The sequence below is a fragment of the Helianthus annuus genome, chromosome 16 (assembly GCF_002127325.2).
Source record: "Helianthus annuus cultivar XRQ/B chromosome 16, HanXRQr2.0-SUNRISE, whole genome shotgun sequence".
Classification (NCBI taxonomy): domain Eukaryota; kingdom Viridiplantae; phylum Streptophyta; class Magnoliopsida; order Asterales; family Asteraceae; genus Helianthus; species Helianthus annuus.
In genome coordinates, this window is record NC_035448.2 from 40475752 (window position 1) to 40488523 (window position 12772).

General features: G+C 33.7%; 1 protein-coding gene across 1 annotated transcript; it reads right to left on the minus strand.

The window, feature by feature from the left end:
- Positions 1–8868: 8868 nt before the first annotated feature.
- On the minus strand, positions 8869–12572 carry LOC110916617 (protein CUP-SHAPED COTYLEDON 2). The gene is made up of 5 exons (XM_022161322.2): positions 12443–12572; positions 10991–11184; positions 10692–10900; positions 10202–10577; positions 8869–9487 (listed from the first exon to the last, which is right to left on the minus strand). The coding sequence occupies exons 2-5, from the start codon at positions 11151–11153 to the stop codon at positions 9264–9266; spliced, it is 972 nt and encodes a 323-aa protein (XP_022017014.1). The 5' UTR covers positions 11154–11184; positions 12443–12572; the 3' UTR covers positions 8869–9263.
- Positions 12573–12772: the final 200 nt, after the last annotated feature.

A 12772-nucleotide genomic window follows, 5' to 3' on the forward strand; every position in this document is an offset into this window, starting at 1 on the left:
AATAATGTTTTTCTGGCTTTGTTGGTTTATGTTGATGACATTGTCATCACTGGAAATGATATGGGTGAAATAACAAAGGTTAAACAAGGTTTGAGTGACAGTTTTCATATTAAAGATTTAGGGGTGTTAAAGTATTTTTTAGGAATAGAAGTTTTATATTCAAAAGATTCTATGTGTTTGTCTCAAAGGAAGTACTGTTTAGAACTTCTCAATGAGTTTGGTTACTTGGGGTGTAAGCCTGTTGGAACACCTATTGAACAGTCACATTTGGTTACTGGTAAAACTAGCAAAGACACTAAGCTTTTGGATAATGTCAATGGGTTTCAAAAACTTATTGGTAAATTAATATATTTGTCGTTGACTAGGCCTGATATAAGCTATAGTGTTCAATATTTAAGCCAGTTCATGCATAAACCTTGTCAAGTTCATATGGATATTGCTTTAAGGTTGTTAAGATACTTAAAGCAGTCTCCTGGTAAAGGTGTTTTATTTAGGAAAACTGATAGTTTAGATATTGCTGGTTATGTTGATTCTGATTGGGGAAAATGTCTTTCAACCAGAAAGTCAGTTACTGGATTTGCTGTTTATCTGGGTAATACACTGATATCATGGAAAAGCAAGAAACAAAGTGTTGTTTCTAGATCCACAGCAGAGGCTGAGTATAGGGCTATGTGTTCAGCTACTTGTGAAATTATGTGGATAAAAAATGTGTTAGAAGAGTTGAAATGTAGATGTGCTTTACCTGTTAAACTCTTTTGTGACAATAAATCTGCAATATCTATTTCATATAACCTAGTTTTCCATGAAAGAACAAAACACTTTGAACTTGATTTACATTTTTTGAGAGAAAAAATTGTAAATGGCTTAATTGAACCAGAAAAAATTGCTACTGAAGATCAGATAGCAGACATTTTTACTAAAGGGCTTAGTGTAAATCAACACAATGAAATGTGTGGAAAATTGGGGCTGTTTGATATGTTTAATGTATGAATTATGGGGGGATGTTAAAAGGTATATTATACATTTTATACATTTTACATTATCGTAATTCATAATTAAACATTATTGGGCCGTGTTGTTTAAGCTGTTTAGTTTGTTGTTGGGTTGTTATTAAGTTGTTGGGCTATTACTGGGCTGTTAATACATCCGCTTGGGCTCAGGGGTTTAATCGTATATGTGACAGAAGTTCAAGGGGTGTTGTTGTAAGTTTTTTGGTTTCAGGTATATAATCAAGAGAGAGAAGGTTGCAACTCATTCTCTCAGATATTTTCTAGGGTTTCTGGTAGCTTCTCTCTGTGTTCGCTTTGATCATCCAAGTTGTACGGCTGATCTGTTCATCTGGAGTTTGGAGAGTTTCTATCTTCAGTATTGTTGATCTTTGTTCAGAGATCATTGTTGTACATGAGATCGTGTTGATCTCAGTTGTATTTTTTTGTTTGTTTTGTTTGTATTTTCTCTTATATTCAACAGATTTGTGAATCTGTTGATCCTGTACTTTGTATTACAAAGATCTCAGTTATTTGAGATCTTGGGTTTGGTTTGGGTACTTTTTCTGGTTTGGGTTAATAATAAGATTTTGTCACGTTTTGTCGCTATATCTTGTTGTGTTTGTCTAGATCTATACCATTTTACAGGTAGAATCAGTTTATAGTGACACATGTTTTCACACATGTGAAGACCTCCCAACAATCATAATACACTATATACACGTGAAATCCTACTATATATATAAATGATTACTAATAACTACTAAGTAATATTATATACCAGTTCAAAAGAGTGAAATAAGTAGCAGCACAATGGCATACTAGAAATATTGAATCAAACTGGAAGCCACGAACTGATGAAGACAAAGGGGTGGAAGTGATGAAAAATTGAAGACAAAGGGATGAAATGATGAATGATGCATCGATTGTACCGTATACCAAGGAAGATTGATATGCGCTATGTTATGGAGTAAACTAATAGGCTTGATGAAATTGTAAAAAAAAAAAAAAAAATAACCCAAAATTTACCTTGGGCCGGTACCGGTTTCCCGGTTCAAACCGATATTTCACATTTTACCGGCGGTACGAATCGCATGCCATTTCCAGGTTTTAGCGGGGTGTTTCGTACCGGCTAAGCATCCGGAATTCGGTATTACCAGTATAACCAGCCGGTACGAACCAGTTTTTAAAACATTGAGTGGTGTAGTTTTAGAAATTTTTTTCTTTTTTTAAACCCTCTCTTTAGGCTATCCTTCGATGTTTCTTTCACCATGCCCCAATTCGGTCACTTGTTGGGCTGCCTGAAGTGGGCCGGTTAATTGGGCCTTTTTGGAGTTAAGTTCATAGCATCTTCTTTGTCGATGGTTCCACACGGTGCGGCCATTACGTTCGTCCCCTACTTTCTACCCCTTCCATGGTTCCATCATGTTATGTCAATGCCACATTATCAACACCAGGCTATCACACATGTTGCGGGCAGGGGAGGAGCTTAGAGGAGGCCAGGCCGGGCCTCGGCCCGTGCGGTTTTTTCGCCTAGTAGTGTTAAATTTCAGGTTTTCAAGAATTTTTTTAAATGTGTATTGGTTCGGCCCAGGCTGATTTTATCTCCAAAAAACATCGGCCCATGCTGAGTTTTAGGTCAAGATCCGCCACTGATTGCGGGAGCGGTATATTGTATGCTCTCTCAATCAACGGCTCTCCTATATGAACGATCCATGTACACAGACTTTGAAAATAAAATCTAACATATAAAGTTTTATTGAAATATAAATTTGGAATTAATATATATATATATATATATATATTTGTATGGTTAAATTTAAATATCATAATAAAGTTATTATTGTGTTGTTTACTATGAAAACAACACAATCTTTCTATACTAATAAACAAAAATCCTTTTTAGACACGTGTCTCTGGTAATTTCTCACTCTTATTTTTTTTATTTATCTCTTTTATTAAATAATAATAATATTAATATTAAACATCAATTTAACTAAATCTATTTATCTCTTTTGTTTAATTAATTTCTTTTTTAACTCTAAAGTTTTAATCTTTCGCAATTTAAGTCTAAAGTTTAAATCTTTGGTATTTAACCTCTTTGATTAATTTGATTTTTCACTTCTAATTCAAAAGTTTTCATCTTTTGCAATTTAACCCCTTTAATTTTTTTACTTTCAACTCAAATCTTTTCATCTTTTGCAATTTAATCTCAACACTTTTTTTACTTTCAACTTTAGTCTCTTATATACTTTTCATCTTTTATAAGTTCTCCGTTTAACGTGTCGTTCAAAATTTCCAACTTAACATGCCGCAACGTGTGTGTAGGGTTCAACGTTTTTTCATCTATTTTTTTCCTGTTTGACATGCCCGTCGCAGCGCGTCTATTTTTCCCCGTTTGATAGGTCTGTCGCAATGTGCGAGTCAGAGATCGACTTAGTTATTTTTTTCTCAGTTTTACACACAGGCTCGTGGTTATGTGAGAAACATTTGTTTTTCATCTAACATGATATATAACTAATGAATCCCCCGCCGTAATTCTAGTGAATGAATATAAACAAGTAATCAGTTTTACACATATGGATAACATAATTATCTATTTAGATAAGATGGTATTGGTATGTACCCTCTTATACGCTAAGGGGGTATTAATTTGGTTTCATGCACACTATTTATTTCTTGTTATTGTGTCTTTACCCATCTCACGTTTCCTCTTTTACAAACTTAGTACATAGAAAAACCAATTATTTCATTTGAATCCACTTCACACCGTTTGCCAGTTTCAGTTAAATGTAAAACTGACTAGGTTAACCATGAAGTCACAACGTTTAGCACGCTACACCATAGATATGACAAATACCACATCATATAAACTTTTAAAACCTATTATTATTATGCCATCGAATTCTTAAATAAAACCATTATTTTCCTCTAAATCGAGCTCCATGCACATATTTTTTTTTTCGAATGTGTTCTTAAACTGATTTATGTATTTTAAACTAGGGTAATTTATTCTAATTAGGGCATTACAAGGGCGGATCCAGCACATATTTGTGGTTTCCTAGAAACCCAATGCGTTTGAAAAAAAAAACGGAAAAAAATAGTATATATATAGTGTGAGGTTCATAGGGGAACACTAAAAAAGTGGGGAACAGTGGGGAACCGACTCAAACGAACTCCGATTGGACTCATTCCAGCGGCGTTGGAACCGTCTCGTCGAACCCTAACTGGGATCTCTTAACCCTAAACCTTAAATCATAACCCCTAAACCCTAAATATATTAGGGTTTGGGTTTTAGGGTTTAGCTTTAGGGTTTAGCCTTAGGGTTTAGCTTTTGGGTTTAGCTTTAGGGTTTAGAATTTAACTTTAGGGTTTAGGGTTTAGCTTTTACGGTTTAGCTTAGGTTTTAGCCTTATTTTTTAGCTTTAGGGTTTAGAGTTTAGGAGTTAGGATTTAGGGTTTAAGGTTAAAAGATCTTAGTTAGGGTTCGACGAGCCGGTTCCAACACCGCTGGAATGAGTCCAATCGGAGTTCATTTGAGCCGGTTCCCCGCTGTTCCCCACTTTTTTAGTGTTCCCCAAGTAACCTTCCCCTATATATATATATATATATATATATATATATATAGGCTAATTATAATGAGAAAACCTGGTTGAGATGAGAAAACCAAAGAAACTCAATGTGTGGTCCAGATGAAGCCATGTAATTTATATTATAGAATTCATCAAGGGTAGTATTGTAACTTTACACCCAACACCTTTTGACTATGAATACTGACATCCCTTTTTATACTCCATCTAAGAAATAAGACATGTGCAGTACACGATGATTTTAAATCTTTTAACTTTCTTCACCTTTCTTGTTCCTTTTCTCACACTTTCTCTCCTACTTATTTTTACACCACCCAAATCTTCTATCCCCTCATCAACAAAACAAACCAGAAGATTTTTTGAGATAAAAAGAACACCCAACACCAAGGATGACTATGAGATAAAAAAATGGAGCGACTATCTTTGGTGGCTCTAGTGGTCTAAGAGGGAGCGGGTGTTTCACACATCTCGTTCGACAGAGGCGAACAAGAAAAAGAGAGAGGCGGGACACGAGAAGGGGGCGATTATCTTTGGTGGTTCTAATGGTCGACGGTAGGTGATGCAGAGTCGCCGGAGTTTCACATATGTCGTCGGAGAGTTGCACAAGTTGAGTTCTTCCATAGCTGACGTGTGTGTATATATATAATCTATCACCCCTTGTAGTTATCTATTTAAAGTTTCAAGGCAAAAGTTTTGTTTATTAATTTCGTATCTAATCTTATAAATTATTTTATATTTGGTGTACTTTAGTCTAATGATGCCAAATGTCCTCCCTTGTATTTTATAATATACTTAAAACATTATAATTATGAGTAATTTCCTTTTTTTACGTATTCTTTTATATGTATTTTAGCCACATAATTTGATTTATATTAAGTTTCAATTTTTATCTCTTTTCTTATTAATTTTGTTTTTTCACATAATTTGATTTCACCTTTTTTTGTAGTTCTGTGTTGGTTGTGAATTTTGTTAATACTAACATTTTAGCCACATCTGGGTTTTGATTCTTTCAACCTTCTCATCTTATTTCCGGCATCGGTGTCAAAGTCTGAATCACTGGATGAAGGATTTTATTATCGTTTCATATGTTAGCTCGCTTGTTACATAAAATAAAGTTTATTGTTACATTTGTAATTTAGCATGTAGATCAGCGATTTTTTTGTTGTAGTTATGGAGAAAAATGAAACATTTATGTAGATGCAACGTTACAGAAATAAAGTGTTACATTGTTGATGTAAGGTTACATAAATAAAGTGTTCTTTGTTGTTGTCACATGGCTTGTTACAAAAGTATATGTAACGTTTTTACGTGACTTGGCCTGTTACATAAATAAACTGTTACAGAAATAGTGTTCTTTGTTGTTGTTACATATATGATGGCTTGTTACAAAAATATATGTTACATTTTTATGTGACCTGGCCTGTTACAAAAATAAAATGTGTTACATATGTGGACGTTACTTTGATCATGTAAAAAGTGGGTTTTGTTGTTGTTACACAAGTAATATATGTAACTTTTTAGTATAAGCCATTCCCGGCACCGATGTCAAGGTCTAAATCACTGGATGAAGGATTTTATTATCGTTTCATATGTTAGCTCGCTTTTACATAAAATAAAGTTTATTGTTACATTTGTAATTTAGCAGGTTAAGAAAGCAACTAGATCAATGATTTTTTTTGTTGTTGTTATGGAGAAAAACGAAACATTTCTGTAGATGCAACGTATGTGAGTTGAGAAAACCCAAATAAACCCTATGTAACATTTTTATTTTTTCTAAAAAAATAGGGAATGGAATATAAATGTACACGAACATTTTATAAAAATGAAAAAAACGCCTACTAGTTTAAAAAAAATGTTGAAAATTTGTATGTTACATTTTTTTTGGACATATATATAATGCAACCTGAAATTTGTAACATTTTTTTTAAAACTACTCGGTGTTTATTTTTTTTTGTGTTTTTTTGTGTTTCTTTTTTAAAAATGTTCAAATATATATATATTACATTTCCTATTTTTTAGAAATGTTTCTTGAGTTTACATGGGTTTTTTACAAAGGTTTTTTTATTGAGTTTACACAACTCAAGTGGGTTTTCTCTATAGCCTTCCCCTATATATGTTATTCTTACATATATAATGGCTTGTTACAAAAATATATGTTACATTTTTATGTGACCTGGCCTGTTATAAAAGTAAAATGTGGACGTTACTTTGATCATGTAATAAGTGGGTTTTATTGTTGTAGTTGTTGTTACGCAAGTAATATATGTAACTTTTTAGTATAAGTCATTTCCGGCACCGGTGTCAAGGTCTGAATCACTGGATGAAGGATTTTATTATCCTTTCATATCTTAGCTTGCTTGTTATATGGAGAAAAATGAAACAATTATGTAGATGCAACGGAAATAAAGTGCTACATTGTTATGCATGGACATATTACATATCACATATCTCAATGAGAGAATACAAAAAGTACAAAAAAGGTAGAGAGAGGAGAGAGAATAAAATAGAGTTGATGTATCTGACAATGGACATATTACATATCTCAATGAGATATAAAATATCATCCATACCAAAAATACCCCTCTTTGTACTTATATTAATTTTATATTAAAAAGTAACAGATATTGCTAATATCACACCAAAAAGAGATCTTAGCCATCCATCCTTAATAATCAATGGTAGTTATAGAGTTTCTTAGGTTTTCTTAACTCAATGGGGTTTTCGATTTATCCTTGCCCTATATATATATACATATATATATATATATATATATATATATATATATATATATATATATATATATATATATATATATATATATATATATATATATATATATATACACATGTGAACATACTATTAAAAAAATGTATTCAGTTTTAAATGCATGTTTTTGTCACTATCACCAATGAACAAAAATAATACATGTAAAGTAAACATACTATTATAAAAAATGTAAATGCATGTTTTTCTCAAATAATGACTAAAGCACTAGCTATATAAATGGGCCAGGCCTCACACATCTAATCCTTTAATTGTCTGTCACATGAAACCTATAGAATTGGGCCTCCAAACTCAATGCTTACACTGTGTGTGTATTCACTAGTAAATAAATAAAGTACATTAAGATTTAAGAACCCATAAGTATTGATTACACCATAGAACTAGTAAATAAAGTACATTAAATTTTACAAATGAATACACTAAAGTATTGTAGTTACAATAGTATCACTACGTTAGTATGTTAAATACCCCCTGACAAATTACATGTAATATTCAATTTAAATATACTAGTGTCACACAATGATCTTTTTAACATATCAAATGGTGATAAAGTAGCTCTTATTGTAAAGCGTAGATATCAAATATTGTGTGATTCTCGTTTTGGACCCTATCCTATATGTGTTTGTATGGAGGGATATTCAATATAAAGCCAACTTTATTATTATTTTTTTTTAATATGAGAACTATATAGACACTTGTACATATTGTTTTAAGTGTGATACATAAAACAATCATATTCTAATTTCTCTCCTCCAAGTGATTATGTGGCCTGTGGGTAGCGTAGTTTTATCCTCGAGATTGGATTTGTATACACCGTCCCTATATGTATCTAAAGTGTCGGACCCAAAAATTATTTTCTAGGGATGCGAACGAGGGGTTTTACCAAATTTTCAAGGGATGTGACTGGATTTTGCTCCACAAAATACACTAAAATTTTCTTTTCAAAGGGTGCGTCCGCCCACCCAACCCTCTACCTAGGTCCGCCCTTGTGTATATAGATATATGTGTGTGTGTGTATCTGTATATATATCCAAGAAAATGACCTTGTAGAATCTCTTACAGATGAATAAGACTGTCTCCATTGCATAAAGCCCTTCCCCTCCGCCCTTAACCTCTGCCCGGTGCCACCTCAGCTGCCCAGCCCTTTCCTCCCTCTTCTGCAACAGGCTCAAGACCAGTAGGTCCCACCTCCCCTCTCACAACCACCCTTTTCTTCTCTTCTCTCTCAGCCCTTGGCTTCGGATGTTCTCCCCTATCTCTCATCCATGTCACCCAGCCACATCATCTTAAGATATTAAGGGCAGCAAAGGATCTCCACTTTGTTCCAGCGTTGGAGACGGTCTAAGGTGCTAAAGTGCATGTCATAATCAAATGAGCTTTATAGTATTTTGATTAAATAACATAAATCAAAATACCATAAACATGAAAGCTGGAGGTTGAAGGACTGGATGTGCAAAGTTCCAAGTATCAAATAACACATCACTAATCATTTGCACACAGAGCACAAGTAATGAACTACCAAAGTTCCAAAATCTCCAGTCTTAATGTAGCATACATAAATATACATCATCATTTTCATTTATTTACATAACGGTAATAAGAACCCGTCAATATAAACCATCAGTCTTCATGTGTTTCGGAGGGACGGACACCCTATTTACACATAAGCATACACGTGAACAATCACGCTCAGGTCGTATGCAACTCTCTAAATATTATCTTATATACCTACATTCCGTCTAAAAACCAGCTCATTAGTATCTGCTTTTACAGAGGGTCTCTATAAATGATTATCAAACCATAACCTTAAACTACTTGACCCTAATAAAGCTTATCGTGCCCCCCAACCGTGCATCTACCGTTTAATATCGTGAAAAACAACATCAACAGCTTACTTGTGGATTTAGAATGCCAAGAAACAGAGATACTTCATCATCTTGCGCTTCTTGGTTCGATTTTTCCTTTCCTCTTTAGAGGAACCTTCAGAACTACTAGATGATGACGATGATGAGGTGCCGGCCTCATTTGAAGTATGATTGTTGCAACGGTCTCCTGGTTCGCTTTCGGGAGTGGAATTCGTTTTGGAGGTTTGCCCTGTACAAGGTTTGGGCTCCTTGTCAAGAGATTCTGTGGATAAACATTAATTCATGTAATTTGCAGGAGTGAAAAAAAAAATAATTCTACAATATGAAAAGTAGGGGTGTGCACGGTTCGGTTTGGTTTTTCGGCAAAACCGAAAACCGAGATTTCGGTTTCGGTTTTAGCAATGATTCGGTTCGGTTTTTTGGTTATTTCAGTTTTAAAACTAAGTTACGTAAAATTCAAAAATAAAAAGTATAAATAATTTGATATATTTAACCTTTAGAATTAATATTATTTACATAAACCTAACATTTTAATCTATTTTAATGTTTCTCCAAAGTTTTTATTAAGACATTTTCTTTTATAATATTTAAAAAACCATTTATTTTTTATGTAAAATTTTGTTATCTCTTATAGGCAATGGATTTTTATAATACTTAAAAAATCATTTATTTTTTATGTAAAATTTTGTTATCTCTTATAGGCAATGGATAAATCATTTCAAAGATAAATAAACATGTTAATGTTCTTATGATAAATACTAAACATTCAAGAATAAATTTACCAATTCCTAAATCAATATACAAAAAAAATTAAAAAATGATTTTTGAGTTATTTGGTTCGGTTCTGTTTTTATAAAATGCAAAACCAAAACCGAACCGTAAATTTCTGTTCGGTTTTTGTGCGGTTTGGTTTTTTCGGGTTTCTGCTCACCCCTAATGCAAAGGCAGGACGAATAGAAAAGATGAAACGGCATACCTAAAGCGGTTGGTTGCACGACCACTTCTTTCAACTTTGCAGATGCAGAGAGATTCAACTTGCCTCTTGAATCGTGATCAGCATTGTCATCTCCTAGTTCACACAACAACGCGTCTGAATCAAAAAGATCTTCCGATGTTACACTCCTTGTCATACAGCTTGAATCAGCAGAAGTGGAACGCGATAGGGGAATAGCAAGATCATCCAACTCCAAGTAATCACCCCTCGAAACATAATCTCCCGGAGATTGATTAGCCACGGTTGATGGTCGTGCCACATCATCCAAGTTCTTTACCGGAATTTCACTATCAGAAAGTCGTCCACTGCCACTACCGGCCGCATCTGTAAAAAATACCTTGTATAGTGCTCTAGGATCCTGCAAGTTATCCAACCAAACCGGCAATTCACTAGCAGGTTGGATTAAAGATAAACATAAGAAAGAAAATGTAACTGTATTACACGCATTTGATCTAAAAGATAACGTGCACACCTTCTGACCGCTACACTTATCGTTTGTTGTGTACTCTTGCATCATCAAGTTAGTCTTTTGTCCTTCAGAAGTTGTCCCTTCATAGAACTGAAGAGTCTTTCTCCAACACGTAATCAAAGAAGAGCATGTCTCACGAGTCTCCCCTGTTGATCTCCAGATCCCGTTTTCAGTATCCGTTTTCGACCCAGACCAGAAGTACCACACACCAGCTACAAGAAGTTTAGCATCTTAAAATACATACAAATTCATGATACATAATAACAAATAATAAGTATTAATGACATAACATGGATGCTAACCAGGGAGATTCGAGGGTGTGAATTGGTACGGATCCACATCGGAAAGTACATTCGAAGGCAGAGAGCTTCCGCTTTTTATTTGCATCAAAGACTTAAAGACGCTTTCATCTGTTGAATACTCATTGAGCTCAACTGCAGGAGGAATGGACTCTGGAGGACACATTGCAAAGTTTGACTTGACTTGACTATGATCTCTACATAGAAAATGAAGTGTTAGATACACTGGCATTAAGTACTAAATCACCATTTCTATACCCACATATGGTGTTAAACACCAAAACATAAATGTCAGTTTAAGGGGGCCGCCAAAAGGGGAGGCATTACCCCCTTAACAAGCGTTAATACAAATGGTTGATGGGGTCCACTACATTCCACCAATCACATTCACACACACATTCATTTTTCTTTCTTTTGTTTAAATGTTTAGTTAAACCACCACGTCATTGTTAAAGGGTGGGTTATTTAAAGCCCAACGCTTACGTGGTAATGACGTGGCAGGGTGTTATGCAAATTTTAGTTAACCCACAACACATGTATCTGGTTGCGCCATGTGTCACAATTTTGTGAGCCAAGATTCTTTTATTCACCCCTATGTAATTAAATAAAAAGCAATAGTAATAAAACAAAATATATTACATTATTAATCCATTAAAGTAGTTACTTATACGTAATTTTAATTATATGTATCTCAAAATAAGTCGTTTTATAATTCTTAAATCTTCATTACTACCTACTTAATATTATTTCCTTTAGGGTTTCTAACCTACTTACCTAACTACAATTCAATCATACACTACTTCAATTCAACATCAAATACACTTTAAATAGCACAAGCATCATTATAATATCAACATATGGGAAGGTTCAAATGAAAACCACTAGTTATTGTGAAAACTCGAAAACTAATTAAAAAAACCAAAAAAACATACCATTTTTTACATACCAATTTTCGCCATTTTTTATATATAAAAAAAAATGTCAAAATATTTTTTTTTGTAGTGCACATGTGTAATACACATGTGTAGTATTACACATGTGTACTACAATTTTTTTTTTTTTTTGAAAAAAAGTTTTTTTATATAAAAAAACCAACGAGTTTTATAAAAAATTTGAAAAAAAAAAATTGTGTGTTTTTTTAGCCTTTTAGTTAGTTTTCGAGTTTTCACAGTAAAAGTAAAAGTGGTTTTCATTTGAATTCCCTATCAACATAAACTTATATATATATACAAACAATCAAAAGGCATCCAAACAGAAATCCAATTGTGACTCACAATCAACAAAACGACAATAATTTGTATAACACTACTCAAAAAACGGATGATCGGGCGTGTAAATGTGTAGTTACACACATAAAAACCTAACAGAAGGGTTGACCAAGTCAAAAGTAGGCTTTTTTGTGAGTTTGAATGTAGATACACCGTCACATGGAGGATCATAGGCGATCGGGATTACCTGCGGAGTCAACGACTCCGGCGTCTGCCCCTTTGACCCCGGCTGTCTCTATGTATGTGTTTCTTTTCTTTCCTTAACGAGGTAATGAAGTTGAGACTTGAGAGTTATTAGAGTGACTTTTATAGTGGCATGTTCTGGCTTGGGATACTATTAGATTTTGGGTTCGATTTGTTTAAAAGCAGTTTTGTTATATTTGTTGAGTCTTCTCCTGAATTAGTACATGTCACACCCCTTTCTAAGACAGAAACACGAAGTGTGATTTGAAAGGTTCTTATTGTATACGAATAGTAAACATACTACATGAATGTAAAATAACTCCATATTGCCAGT

Excerpts from the sequence above, each read along its gene's own strand:
- LOC110916617 (XM_022161322.2), bottom strand. The coding sequence starts at position 11,153 with ATGTGTCCTCCAGAGTCCATTCCTCCTGCAGTTGAGCTCAATGAGTAT. Across the intron at positions 10,578-10,691 it reads ATAAGTGTAGCGGTCAGAAG|GATCCTAGAGCACTATACAA; the intron begins GTGTGCACGTTA and ends GATAACTTGCAG. Across the intron at positions 9,488-10,201 it reads CGTGCAACCAACCGCTTTAG|AATCTCTTGACAAGGAGCCC; the intron begins GTATGCCGTTTC and ends GTTTATCCACAG.